Genomic DNA, 14,321 nt, shown 5'->3' on the forward strand with positions numbered 1-14,321 from the left:
CATTTTCAGCATATCTATTGGTTTTGATTTCAGCATTCATCGTCACCATGATCCTCCATCACCATCCACCATCTTTCATGATCCCCCGTCTGCCAGGTAAGTCCCTAAAGAGTTTTTGAAGATGTCTGGTTCACACTCCAGGGCCCAGAGAGAGAGACACACACTGAGACAGAGAGACACCTTGGTTTTTAGTGCATTAGCACATGCTTTAAGCATATTTTGGGGCTTGGTGCAGTGGACTAATGGATGACAGAGAGGCTCGGTCCTCTCAACCTTGGGAGTTGGGACATGGCTCTTGTTTTCCATTTCTGCCTCATATGACTCAACATCATTCTGTCTACAGAACCATTCATGTCGTGTGTGTGTGTGTGCGCATGCATGCGTGCGTGCGTGCGTGCGTGCGTGCGTGCATGCGTGCTTAATGTTATGTGTGTGAATGTGTGTGTGTGTGCCTGCGTGTGTGCAATGTGCATGCAGGTCTCTTGGACTGCATTGATAAATATATAAAATATCAGTCTTTGTTCCATGAAGGTATAGATAGAGTCCTAGGTTAAACAAGCCTGGCCAGCGATGGTTGATGCAGCATTGTATTCTCACTTGCACCTGGCAGGAGTGTCTAGATTCTATGGCTCATTTCAGCCCTCTTTCTTAGTCATTACTTTACCTTGGTTGCATGGTTAGGTTGTTGGTTTCATGAGGGAATAAACATGATGCTGGACCTCTGGGACATGGATGATGATGCATATTTTTAGAGCTCCATTAGTTGGCTCAATGAAGATGAAAGTGGTGGCGTAGGAAGTACGTCACCATCGGACCAGGGGATGTATAGTCTGTCCGGTTTGTGCGTAACAGACCCTGTTACGCACAACCCCTTTTACCCGTAACCCACCCCTTCAGTAACTAGCTCCCCCCTATAGGTATGTGAATGGGGGATATACAGGGGGAGGGGTGAGGGAGTTGAGCCTGGAGGGAAGGGGTGTGCCATTATAAAGAGCCTCAGAGGAGTCTCATACTCAGTAGTTGAAACTCCTAGCCTAAGGATAACAGTCGAGCCACTGAACTCTCTTCCAGGGAAAAGGAACCTGTCAGAGAGAACACCATACAGGTAAGGGAGAGCGACCACGGTCTGTGTTATCTCATTTCATTGCTTTTCTTTTGTTCTGCCTCTATCAGTCTCTACCTGTGCATTGAGTTCACGTGGGAACAAATGTTTCAGTTTCATGAAGTATGTTAGCTGCAAATGAGGCAGAGATGGAAAAGGCTCTTGTTCGGGGATGAGGGGAGAGTTTGTCACAGTTCATTGTCTGCGTGTTAAGGACTCATGGTCCCTGTTATGTGCACGTGAATGTAATTGTAATGGTTCCCTGGGGATTGCTGTGGTTTTAGGATATCCACTATATCTTATGTACTTTGAAGGATTACTCTTCTCACCTGGAGTACCTTGGCTTATTTTTCCATGACTTATTTCTCCTTTCCTCAGCTCTGCTATCATAAGCAGTCTAATATTGAAAGTGGATGTTTTTGATCAGCAAGGACAATTTGGCAAGGGATGTTTAGTTATAGCACATTTCATACGCAAAAGCAATTCAAGGTGCTTTACATAGCCAGGCATAAAAATAAATACCGGTATAAGAAGTGAAAAACAGAACTAGGGAGATTTAATGTTCACTGTCGCAAATAGGTAACGTTAGCCTGAACCTGACGCAATATGTCAAATAAGTGAACTCAATAAACGTCTAGGAGCATCACAACCTATGCATTACATTATTGGGAACTGCCTGGGGGAGTACATAGAGAAGAAGTATTCTTAAAATAATTTGTGACAAACGCTGTTTCATTCACTACAGAAGCGGCTCCACTGTATCTTGCCCGAGAAGGCAGTATCGGAATAAACTTAATAACCGAATCCAGTCCACTGAGAACATTTATTACTCTATAAAGCATGCTAATGGTGATTGTAATGATAATGGTAATGAATGTGCACAATCTGTTCTCCTTATCTGGAAAGAGAATAGAACAGTCAGTTAGACACGCAGATGGGGGTTAAAAGTGAGCCATGGCTGTGTAATTAATAGATAATGATTCAACACCATGGCAATGTTTTAATGAAGAATGAAATACAGTTTTATCTCAGGATAGTTTGTCAATATTTGTGTTGCATCTTCAAATATTGAAAGTAGGCTATTGAATAATTCACAATGTGTTTCAGTAACCCAGTGGTCAGGGTTTTATTCTTTGAAAATGTCATATGATGGAAAACTTTTAATATCCCTTCGATTAGATTAAATTAAACATTCAATTGCAATCAAGTTTTTTAAATAATTGTTGGTTGTTTATTCTCCTAATCACTAACTACAAAGATTTTAAATTTAATTTGTTTGCATTTAAATTATGAACCTCCTATATTGAATTGGCTGATGACCTACAGTATAATCACGTCCTCCGATAGGTATTTCTCCCCTTAATTGTTGATAATAATTTGTGAATTCTTGTAGCACTGAAGTCTGCTTTTGTCTTGTTTAAGCACAGGCTGTGACTCACCCGTGGGATTACTGGTGTATAAGAATAGCAAAAAGTAATCACACACACTGCTTTCAAGACCATTACACCCATGCAAATATAATTATTTTTGATTATTTGTTTCCCTTCCACAATTTTATCATTCACATACACGCTTATAGAAGATGGTGCCTAGTCTCCCTGAAGTGGATAGGGATTGCTTTCCTTGGAGCTGCATGTCCAATGGATTTGTTGAGGTGTCAACTGTCAATAACAGACTCTAGATCACTGATGACATGGTGTCAGCTAGCTAACACTGCAGAGTCTGTAGACCAGCGGCATCAGCAACAGTTTGCATGGGTTAGGGGGGTGCATACTTAGTTTAGACTAGTCATTGGTTAGACATAGGTTAAGGTTAGGTTTAGGTGCTGCCCCGTGAGAGGCCTAAACCAAAAACTGTCTAAACTAAGTACTGCACCCTGGGTTAGTGGTGCAGGCCATGGCTGGACTTTCATCTCTGTTCTGCAAAACCTTAATTAGCTTGAAGTGCAGCCTTCCAGTAATCGACAAAAAGGGCTGTTAGGATTACTTACACACAAAAATGCCCCATAATTAAATTCTATAGTTTTAACTGCATTGATGCAGATATAAGGTGCATATCATACCTACCTATACCTCTTTGCTCAGTCATAGAGGCGTTGTCATAAACAGTCATTAACTCATGCTCGAGTTGATGACATACGGTATCCATGACATTCAAGAAGTCTTTACAATTCAGAATTGCTTATCGGTAATGGAGCAGATGTCAGTACAATTATCGGTAATGGAGCAGATGTCAGTACAATACAGTATTATGTTCATGAGTGTCGACTGAGTATGTTTTTACCCAGTGAGCCCTCAAGTGTATAATACTGTATATACACAGCGGTATTCCTGGATCAGCCCTAGCTGGTGACGTACAACACTGACCAATACAGCCTCTAGGGGGTTCCTCTGCACTCCTGAAAGTCTCTTGTTTTTGACAATGTTGGCGTGTTATTTACTTTACCCATTAAGACCTCAGGCCAGTTATACAACAGTTCTCTGAAAAACAAATGTTTCAGTGGTGCTCAAAACGTTTTCATGTCAAGGACCCGAAATCTTGAAATATTTTGTTCCAGGGATGCCCAGAAGTAAAGATTTGAGTAAAACATGTTTGGTTAAAAATGTATATATTTAAAGATTTGCACACATTCAATATTTTTCAATCATATCAGCTCTACAAGCTCAAACTCAGTGTGAAAAACTGACTTTCTGGCCTTGACAGACAGCCTATACATCCAAACAGAAAAGTCCTATCTGATTGCATTAAACAACATATCTCACTTCCTTTGCCACTCGATTTGCCACTCACTTTATGCATGCGCATCACGGTCACCTTTATAGCAGCGCATAAAATCTAAAATTACACAGATGTTTCCCCATTTTAATGGATTAAGCATACCTCCCTTCCACAACGGTGTTGCTCACTGAAAATAAATGATTTTTGGTGCATCAGGCTGACACGCTTTGACCAGAGGCTTTTTCACCCAAGGATGAAGGCTATGACTGAATCATATAAGATTAGACCTTTGATTTAAAGTCTTGCGGTTGCATTTTCACACACACACACACACACACACACACACACACACACACACACACACACACACACACACACACACACACACACACACACACACACACACACACACACACACACACACACACACACACACACACACACACACACACACACACACACACACACACACACACACACACACACACACACACACACACACACACACACACACACACACACACACACACACACCCTTTGTCCACAATTCCATGCAGTACTGATGTGGTACCATAGGAGAGATTACAGGTAAACTTTGATCAAAATAACAATTCTTCTACAATCTCTAATTGTGTAGACTTCTTGTAAATTAAGTAATGCAGATAATTGAACTCTTGGGAGTGTAAAATGAAACCAAATGGACCTGTAAGGGTCCCTTTGTTTTCAATTTACACTCAAGAGTTAAAGGGTCTATTTGGGTACCAACTCTTTTATTTAGCTGGGGACCACCACCCCTGACGAGTTTTACTTTAATCTTTATTTTGGAACCCAACATAGAAACTAGAACAAAATACATCACATCACATATTTGCAAACATTCAACACAAATTAACATAATAAGATGCATGTTTTCCATAGGCCTTCGATCATCACCAATACAAGTAGACAATGCATAAATAAACCACCATATCAAAATGCCATATAAAAAGATAGCAAGAATAACCCTCAGACAATAAATTACAAAAATAAGACCCAACATCCCTCAACTCGACAGTACAAGATAAACTGATAAATGACAAACAATAAAATGATCACCTTTTTCCCCTTCCAGCTCGGCGCTAATAAAATGGCATGTGCAAATGGCATTTTGAAGGTTTGGCCATCCTTTCCATATCAAACAAAACCTTTCCGTGTATGCTGTTCCTCGCTCCTCTACTGAGGCTGTTTTATATATAATGTTGCTATTCTGTAGCTCTGAGCTAGCTGTTCTGCAGCACCATGCTGGGCGTCAGCACCACAGGTGAACTTGATCATTTCAATCAGACTGTCAAAGTTTGTGCAGGAAACAGTCAAAATAAGTCTCAGAGACTGACATTTGGGCAGGAAGACTTTCAAAATAAAAGTCTTAGGGAAAACACATTGATGTGACCATGGGAAAAGGGAACTAGAAATGCACTCTGTCGAGATGCCAACTTGCGCCTTGCATGGCCTACTTGTTTGTGCGCAAGCAACCACTGCTGCTGTCTGGGTACGACTGCTGCTCTGAGTCCCTATAGACTAGAGCTCTCTGTCTGGGTATGACTGCTGCTCGGAGTCCTAGAGCTCTTCTATTCTAAATCCTTTAGACCCGTTATTGACCTTATACCAACCTTGAAACGTACCTTACGTCACCAAGAATGGTGGTCCCTTATTGGCTGTTGGAGGACACCGACATACATACATACATACATACATACATACATACATACATACATACATACATACATACCCAGCCGATCGCAGTACTTGTAAGTAATAATTAGACAGCCTTTTGAATAAATGGATTATGAAAATCGCAATGTGGGTACCAAACGAGATGATCGTTGGTATGATTTTTGGCAAGCACCTGCTATGACGGACACCCCATAATACTAAGTATGATTGGATTGACGTCACTCAGTAGAACGCCTCCACTGAGGCGGTAAATGTGTTTCTCAATCAAGGAGGCCTGTGAGTACAATGGGTTGAGACAATAGTAATGACAATAATGACACGCTCAATTGACCTGATATGACGGCGCCGCCTGGGAAGAAATCAAATAGGATATAATTTCCTAGAAATGTGTTTGTGCTTTAATTGATTTAGGATATGAGGAGTGTGTGTGTGTGTGTGTGTGTGTGTGTGTGTGTGTGTGTGTGTGTGTGTGTGTGTGTGTGTGTGTGTGTGTGTGTGTGCGTGCGTGTGTGCGTGTGTGCGTGCGTGCGTGCGTGCGTGCGTGCGTGTGCGCGCGCGTGTGTGTGAGAGAGAGAGAGTACATTTGAGACTATGGTGCAAGACAGTGCAATGAGTGCATGTGTGTATTGTCCTCTAAGCAGGATATGAGAATAGATCAAACATTGGCCGATGTCATATTTCCCAGCCATTTACGCACGTGTGAGTGACTGTGAGCATGTATGCGTATGAGTGGGGATGATCCATACAGGAAATTAGGAGTCAATAAATTCAGTTTGTGATTATGCTACAACTGCTATAACTAATAGCAGAACTTGGACAGACAGACAGACAGACAGACAGACAGACAGACAGACAGACAGACAGACAGACAGACAGACAGACAGACAGACAGACAGACAGACAGACAGACAGACAGACAGACAGACAAAGATATTGAACTTTGCCTAGTGATGCACTCAGACGTTTGCACACACATCATCATCATGACTCTGATGCCCTTTACCTCCGTCCTTGACCTTGACAGCTTTCCCCAGAAGTGTTTCTAAATAACATGTATCATCATCTGTGCAGGGTGAGAATAGGACCGGACCTCCCGGGTAATGACAGACCAGCAAGTCTCACGCCATAATAGGATAGGTAATGGGCCCCGGTCATGAAACAGACGTGTAGCAGCCTGTCATTTACTACTGCCTAGTGAATGTAGTGATCTAATCAGGTATATCGCAGCAGCTCCAACCACAGGAAGGCGAGCGAGAAGGCAGACACGCCAAAATCGGATTAAACACATTCTCTGCGATGAGTCATTTTCAGATTCTTCCCTGCGAGGAAGGGCACGGCTCGGAGCAAACACACCGTCTTGTGGTCTCGCCAGGGGGTGAGCTTACTTCTCTCCACTGAGGCACACAGCCGTTTATCTCTGGTCCAACAGAACGGATTCATTTCTCGTAGTATACAGTTGTCCTTCCTTAAACCTCCCCCTTATCCCGTAATGCCCATCCGTTCCAAACCAGTTTTTTTTTGTTGGTCAAAGTAAATGTCTTGTCAGTGACATGATAGGGACATGTTTAATAGGTTTCATATTACATATTATATTACGTGTAGATAACCTTGCGCAGAAGTCACATTGTTCAGGATATTTCCATGCTATTTCTCTAGTAGCCTTATGATTAAATTGTGGGTAGTACGAGGGGAAATACATTACGCTAATATTGCTCATATTAGAAAGAACGTAATAATTATAACAATAATATAGCGTTAAAGTAAATCTAACTAGAGTGTGAAGTGTGAACACTCTTACAAGTTACATTTACACTGAGGATTTTACTGTGCAGTCATTATAAAAATCACATGAGATTACGGGAAAGAAATCACAGACACAAGCCCTTATACACACTTATATAGACACAAATAGCGGTAGTTAGCTCAACCATGGATTCATCCTTTTTTCCTGAGAAACTGACCATGAATGACAGTATGTCATTCATCTTCCAAAGGGGAAGAAATACCTATTTAGTGTTAATGTTCTTTCTGGCCGCAAAGAAAAAAGTTAATACCCACGTACAACTCTGAAACGTCACCACAAATCTAATTTCAGGCATTATACAACCTGAAAAGGACGTATAAAGGACATTATAATTAAAGAAATGGAAGGACAGACTGAGAGACAGGATGGAAGAGATGTAGGGACATGGAAGTATTTTTAGGGGGACTGAGACAGGAAAACAGAGCGATAAAAGAAAAAGAGAGTACAAGAGAGAAAGACTGGCACAGAGAGAGAGAGAGAGGGGGGAAGAGAGACCATTGTGTTCTGTGTGCATTAGTGAGTGCTTAAAGGACTGTTTTGGGGCTTCATACATACAGTGGCCTAATGGATGGCAGTGCGTCAGAGAGCACAGTGGAATCTTTCTGCCCCTACTTACATTCATGACACCTCTCCATTCCCCCATTAGAGACAACAGCCCTAATTCATATCACTATTACAGCTCTATGATGAGTTATATTAATAGGCTTCACTTTGCACAGCACTCGATCAGGCAGCGGCAGGAGCAGCATCACACATTCTCTCTGCTCTCATTCTCTGCAGGTCACAACACTTCACTTTGCAGAGAACATTCTGCACAATACTGGCCCTGAAATAAGGCTGATCAATATATCAATATTATTACTGTCTTCTTTTCCCCACATAAGCCTATCACTTTCAAATATAGCGAAAATAATCGATTTACAAGCAAGCTTGTTGATTGGCGGCCTGGGCCGTGGCTCAGCGGTCCAGGCACCTTGGCTGGTAATCCAGTCTGGCAGTGTGCCGCGGGTTCGACTTCCAATCCCGACGGCCTTTACTGCATGTCTTCCCCCCATCTCTCTCCCCATTTCCTGTCAGCCTACTGTCTGTCCCTCCATAAGAAATATAAAATAAAGGCGAAAGCCAAAAAAGAAAAAAATTGATTGGCGAGCTTGTATATTTCTGATATATATTTTGTTATTATAAAGAAAATGTACATTGTCACAATACAATGTCATCGTCACAATATCGACATCCAGGTATAAGGGTTGCAGCTCAGGGACTAAGGCCACACCATGAACTCTTGGAATGTAAATTCAGTTCCATTGATTATTTGCCAAGCTGAGCAATGAGCTATGAGAAAAACACAAAACTTGCATGTCTTTGTTGACAGAGCCCAAGAGGTCTCGAAATGTGCTATTTATTAAAACAGTGTTTGTCCCAAATATTCATTAGTTAAGCGCCACTGGGCACAATAACTATAAAGATAACTATATTGTTCACCATTGTATTTTTTATAGTTGTGTGAACCACTTGACTTTTTAAAACTATATTTTTATAGTTATAGTGCTCAGTGTGAATGGCCCTTCATGCTTCACTGGTTTATTTTAAAACTCAGCTGATGGCTAATTTAAGGAAAGAAAACAAACCAGCTAAGTCAGCAAGATCCCTATACACATATATGTAAGACAATCAAATGATTGTAATTGTAAATGATTTCCTATAAAAGCCAATTTTCCCAAATGATCCCATGTCACACATGACCTGTTTCTGTTTCATTATGTAGGCTATAATGGACTAAAGACGTTAGTGGTGACAGTTCATAGTTGTTGGCGACATGGTGATTGCTTGCCTTTATTTCACACACATACCGAGACTCACACACATCGATATTAACCTTGCACTGTGCAAGCTCACAGCGTCTCTGACTTGAGTCAATAACCTCATAATTATTGCTCTGCCATCCATGCAGCTATACTGTTTTGGTGTGTGGTCTCACGTTATTTTCTAACTTGTGCCTCGATTTCTTGATTTTTGCTATTTTTGTATGCCACCACTGTACAATGAAGAATACTTAAAATACAGGGCTGAAGTGGTTAATCAAGACAAATCAATTTAGACGCTTCTATTGGAACATTTTAAAGACATTTAAAAAATATTATCATAAACATTAAGTCGCTTATTGGTTCCAAATGTCAGTTTCGATGTATGTTTGGATAACTGCCCTGCCCTACTTTCCACACACACGCATTGCTGTACATGTCACGGTTTGAGGCATAGCATAACTAAAGCTCAAATCTGAAACCCCTAAACCATTAAGCTCCCTACTGATTTGTTTACCCTTACAGATTGAACCCAGATAGGTGCTATTTCCTTGGACACCAAGCATCTCAGCCCTGCTCTCCTCCACCAAGGACCCAAATCCTTCAGCTGTGATACTACAGTGCTCATCAGTGCTCATCTCCGTGCCTCCGACCTGCCTGTCTGGGCCTGCCTGGAGAGATGAAGACCCCTCTGTGGTTCCTGGCAGTGTTACTGGCGTGTCTCTTCTCCCCAGGACGCACAGACTGTCAGGGGGAATGCCTGGCCTGTGGGCTGTTCCTACAGAAACAGCAGCTGCAGCAAGGCTTCAGCACCCTGGTAAGTGTGTGCCAGTGTGTATGTGGTATACATGTGGTTGTTGTTGGGATCTGCTTCTGAGGCCTCATTCACACGTACCAAACACCAATCAAGCAATGTTTGGTCGTTTTTTTGGGCCACCACAATGCTTTTCCAATGGGAGTCACATGGTTTGATCAAACATTTGTGTTTGATCGCTGATTGCTCCCCCCTCATCAAACAAAAATGTTTGGTCAAACCATGTGACTCCCATTGAAAATTAATTGGAGCAGCAATCAAAAAGCAATCAGGCATCACACACGGACCGAACATTTGTTGTGTAGGTGTGTAGTGGGTATATATACGGGGTGTGTGTGTGTGTGTGTGTGTGTGTGTGCGTGCGTGCGTGCGTGCGTGCGTGCGTGCGTGCGTGCGTGCGTGCGTGCGTGCGTGCGTGCGCACGCGCGTGCGTGCGTACACGTGTGTGTGGAAGCATAGACAGTATATTAATGAGCATGTGGCACCATGACTCAAAAGCATCCCCTTCAACCATAGTATGCATAGCCCCACCAAAATTCTAAAAAATTCTAAGACTTGGTAAGGGAAACTTCATTCCGAACAGACTGAACGACACGTCACTGCGCAAAAATAGTCTGTGGGCGTCCACGGATACAGCGATGGGACGGCTAATTTAGCTGATAATGATGCAGAGAAAGGCAGCTGGGACCTTTTGGAAAGTGGTAATAGAACTATGTAATTGTCTGCAGCTTCATAGTATCATCAGCGTAGGCTCACGCCGCTGACTGACACATTGTGTCAGCTTCTCATTACGGTCGTCACTTTCCAGCAGAGACGCAGATGGAACTCAGCAAGCAATTCCACACACACACACACACACACACAAACACACACACACACACACACACACACACACACACACTCCTCGCTCCCTTTCTTTCAGTCTCTCTCTTACCATAAAACACAGACACGCGCGCGCGCACGCACGCACGCACGCAGCGATGGGACACACACACACACACACACACACTCCTCGCTCCCTTTCTTTCAGTCTCTCTCTTACCATAAAACACAGACACACGCACGCACGCACGCACACACACACACACACACACACACACACACACACACACACACACACACAGTACACACAGTACACACACACACACACACACACACACACGTATCTAGTTCCTCTGGTATTCTTTATTAACTCTCTCTCTCTGCATCTTCATCATAAACTCTTTTCAGATTGGCCCATTGATCTGATGTGGAGAATCCCTTGGTGCACACATTTCATTACGACGTATAATTAATTTCCGCTGATAGATTCACAGCGGAAATCCCTCTCCTCTAATTCCCTTTGATGTGAGCAGGTTTTTCCGATAACAACACAGTTTATCTCATTTGGTGGAAAATTTGACGAGTAAATGGGATTTGTTTCCTACCTCAATCTGGGACTTGGCTCTTACTTGCGTCTTCTTGCACCTTAATCCAACATCACAGGCTTTCATTACAGCACAAATTGGAAAATGTGCCAGTGATATCATCATTAAGCTTAGCCAATTAAAGAAATTAGTGCAGTACCCATCATTCGAGCTGGAATTACCCGCACAGTAATCCGTTGTTACCAGAGTACGTCAAGGCCAGTCATATGACGTAGGTAATATGACGTCAGTCTGATCCATATTTGGACATATGGAGAGACCGTAATCAGGAATGCATGCATGGACTGACTAAGTAATCAAATGGCAGTTGTGGGGGTTGCCATGGCAATCAATTGGCTCAGGCAGAGCCTGAAATTTGTACAGGTGTGGGAAGTAAAGGTCCCCACACACCGAGCGCGTTTTTCTGATTTTCTGAGTTTTCCGAAAAACGCGTCCAGTGTGCAACCACCTTTACCGGTAGGCTCATTAGGTCCACTGGCAGAGCCTGACCAGAGCCATTTCTGACGGTTCTGGACAATTGTGTATCCGACCGACTCAAGGCCGGGCACTGCACTCCTTGTGGTGGTGTGGAACGAGTGTGTTGAATTTGAAGTCGGATGGGCGAACGGTTCTAGAGTTACGTGGATTACAGACGTATGTACACCCGTACATATATGTACGTACACACAGAGATGTGGTGTATTGTATGATACATCCATCTCTCTTCTCCTCCCACAGGTGTGTCTGTTGGAGTGTGAGGGCCAGGTCTCCTCTTCCCTCACCTGGGAGCTGTGCAGAAGAGCCGTCAACCTGCCGCAGTACCCCTCTGCTCCTGAGGAAGGCGCTCTCTCCAAGGCAACAGTTGAGGGCGTCGAGTTGACCCTGCCAGACCTGGACTCTGATGATGAACTGCTACAGTCTGCCGCCGTGGAGCACTACCAGGACTGGGATCTGCTACCCCAGAAGCAACACAGTGCTCAGTACGACTCCTTACTCCTGGGTCCGCTTGAAGACAGCGAGGAGGAGGAGGAGGGAGACAGGGAGGAGAGGGATGCCTCAAGAGACAGCCAATCAGAGGGGAACACTGAGGACGCCCAAGCCATCAGTTTATCCAAACGCTTCGGTGGTTTCCTCAGGGGTCGCCACGGATACAGGAAATTGGTTGACCGTGCGGTGAGGCCCTTGCAGAAGCGCTACGGAGGGTTTATAGGTGTCCGCAAATCTGCCCGCAAATGGAACAGCCAGAAACGGGTGAACCAGCTGCTCAGGCAGTACCTGGGACTGAGGAACAACCGCAGTGGAAGGTTCAGCGCCAGCCCTGCAGCGCTTCGAAAGCTAAACCAGCTGTAACGGTGTATTCCCCTGTTGAAACCGGTTCTGCTTTTAACAGAATGCTGGCCCAGTTACCTCAGCCCATTGTTTTCAACAACTCACTCAAGAATCTTAAACTGTGAAATTTGTTGTCATCGTGCGAGAATGCCACATGAAGAATAACTGTATGTCATCTTTGCTACACCTCTTGTCTGTGTATAGAAGTTAAACAAGGAATGTTCTTCGATCATTTCCTTCCTTATGAGCATATTCACATGCCCATTCTGTGAAATAAAAGAATCCGAGAAGTGCAATTGAATGTTTTTGTGTCAGTATCAGGGCCAAATGAGATTGAGACAAAAATACAAATCGATCTTCAAACAGATTGATTGGACCGAGGTGAATTTCATGGTCAGCGCAAGACCATGATGAATGCACTTTCAGCATGAGTGTGAGTGGAACTTGTGTTGTTTTAGCTTGCAGTTGTTTGCACTGTGTAGTGTAGTCCATGCTTGAGAGAGGCTGCTAGCTGAGCTCTGTCTACTGTAGCTCTCATGACAATGGACTTCCAACTCATGCCTGAGCCCCCCACTGAACCAGCAAAATGTAGCTTTGGGAATTGGGATGAACTAAACGGTAAAGAAAATAATGTAATAATTTAATTTCCAACTTTACCACAAATCCAGGACAAGAAAACTGGAGGCAATGGGCCAATTCTGAGATTGGAATCTATACATTTCTGGTTTATAGCAACCATAAAAAAAAATCCCATTTTATGGTTGAGGGAACCAAATAGGAAATATAATGGATAAATGACAGGTCAACAAAGGTGCTCACCAACCCTGCACTCCCCAAATCCACAACTGCAGCTGTGGCAATATAATATTTTTTACCCCCTCTGGGTTCACTAACTTCACTGTGATAGTTGAGAGAAAATGTTATCTTTTTAAAATCACATTTAATCTCTTAAATGTCTGATGAAGGGTATCTGTCTATATATCTATCAGGCACAACAGCACAATCCTAATACACTGGCTCCCTATGTCAATGTATCATTCAAAATCAGCAGTTCTAAATTACAATGCTTTTGCTTGGCCCAAGAGAGAAGAACTTTTAATCCCCATATCCAAGTGGATCAGATTTTCATTTGGGTAGCATTGACTTGAGAAACAGCATTAGAATCACTTTGATAGCCGAGCTGTGATCGTAGAATTATCCCAACAAACATTATCTCAATACCAAATCTAGGTTTGATTACGGTAATGAAATAACATATTTACCAAATTAACACACAAATCTGTAAATTGCAGTTTAGCCTTAGTCTTGGACAGCTCAGCAGCTGCAGAAACGAGGTCCTCTATTCTCAATCTCAATGTATCACTAGTGCCCTCTAGTGTTTGAAGGGAAACAAACATGCTGAGCTACTGTAGCTCCCTTTCCATGCAACCAAAGTGGAATACAGCACCATTATGACAGAGGCTCAGCCCGTAACTGAAGTTACTGAACCCTCCTGATCAGTCAGTTGCTCTCAAACCCTTTCATGTCAAGGACCCCCAAATTGATAAATATTAGCCCAAAGACCCTCCATTTTATAAGATACACCAGGGACCCCCATAAGAGAGATTTCTAGGTGTGGGCCACACTGTGGCTT

General features: G+C 43.0%; 1 protein-coding gene across 1 annotated transcript; it reads left to right on the plus strand.

Annotated features, from left to right (window-relative positions):
• The first annotated feature begins 1,012 nt into the window (after positions 1-1,012).
• Positions 1,013-12,975, plus strand: pnocb (prepronociceptin b). The gene is made up of 3 exons (XM_079526150.1): positions 1,013-1,105; positions 9,665-9,956; positions 12,098-12,975. The coding sequence occupies exons 2-3, from the start codon at positions 9,819-9,821 to the stop codon at positions 12,707-12,709; spliced, it is 750 nt and encodes a 249-aa protein (XP_079382276.1). The 5' UTR covers positions 1,013-1,105; positions 9,665-9,818; the 3' UTR covers positions 12,710-12,975.
• The last annotated feature ends 1,346 nt before the right edge of the window (positions 12,976-14,321 follow it).

Source organism: Electrona antarctica (assembly GCF_951216825.1).
Source record: "Electrona antarctica genome assembly, chromosome: 17".
In the NCBI taxonomy this organism is placed as follows: Eukaryota; Metazoa; Chordata; class Actinopteri; order Myctophiformes; family Myctophidae; genus Electrona; species Electrona antarctica.

What these genes read in the sequence shown, in the direction of transcription:
- pnocb (XM_079526150.1), top strand. Translation starts at nt 9,819, where the DNA reads ATGAAGACCCCTCTGTGGTTCCTGGCAGTGTTACTGGCGTGTCTCTTC. An exon ending in AGCAAGGCTTCAGCACCCTG is followed by an intron (nt 9,957 to 12,097) that starts GTAAGTGTGTGC and finishes CTCCTCCCACAG; the next exon opens with GTGTGTCTGTTGGAGTGTGA.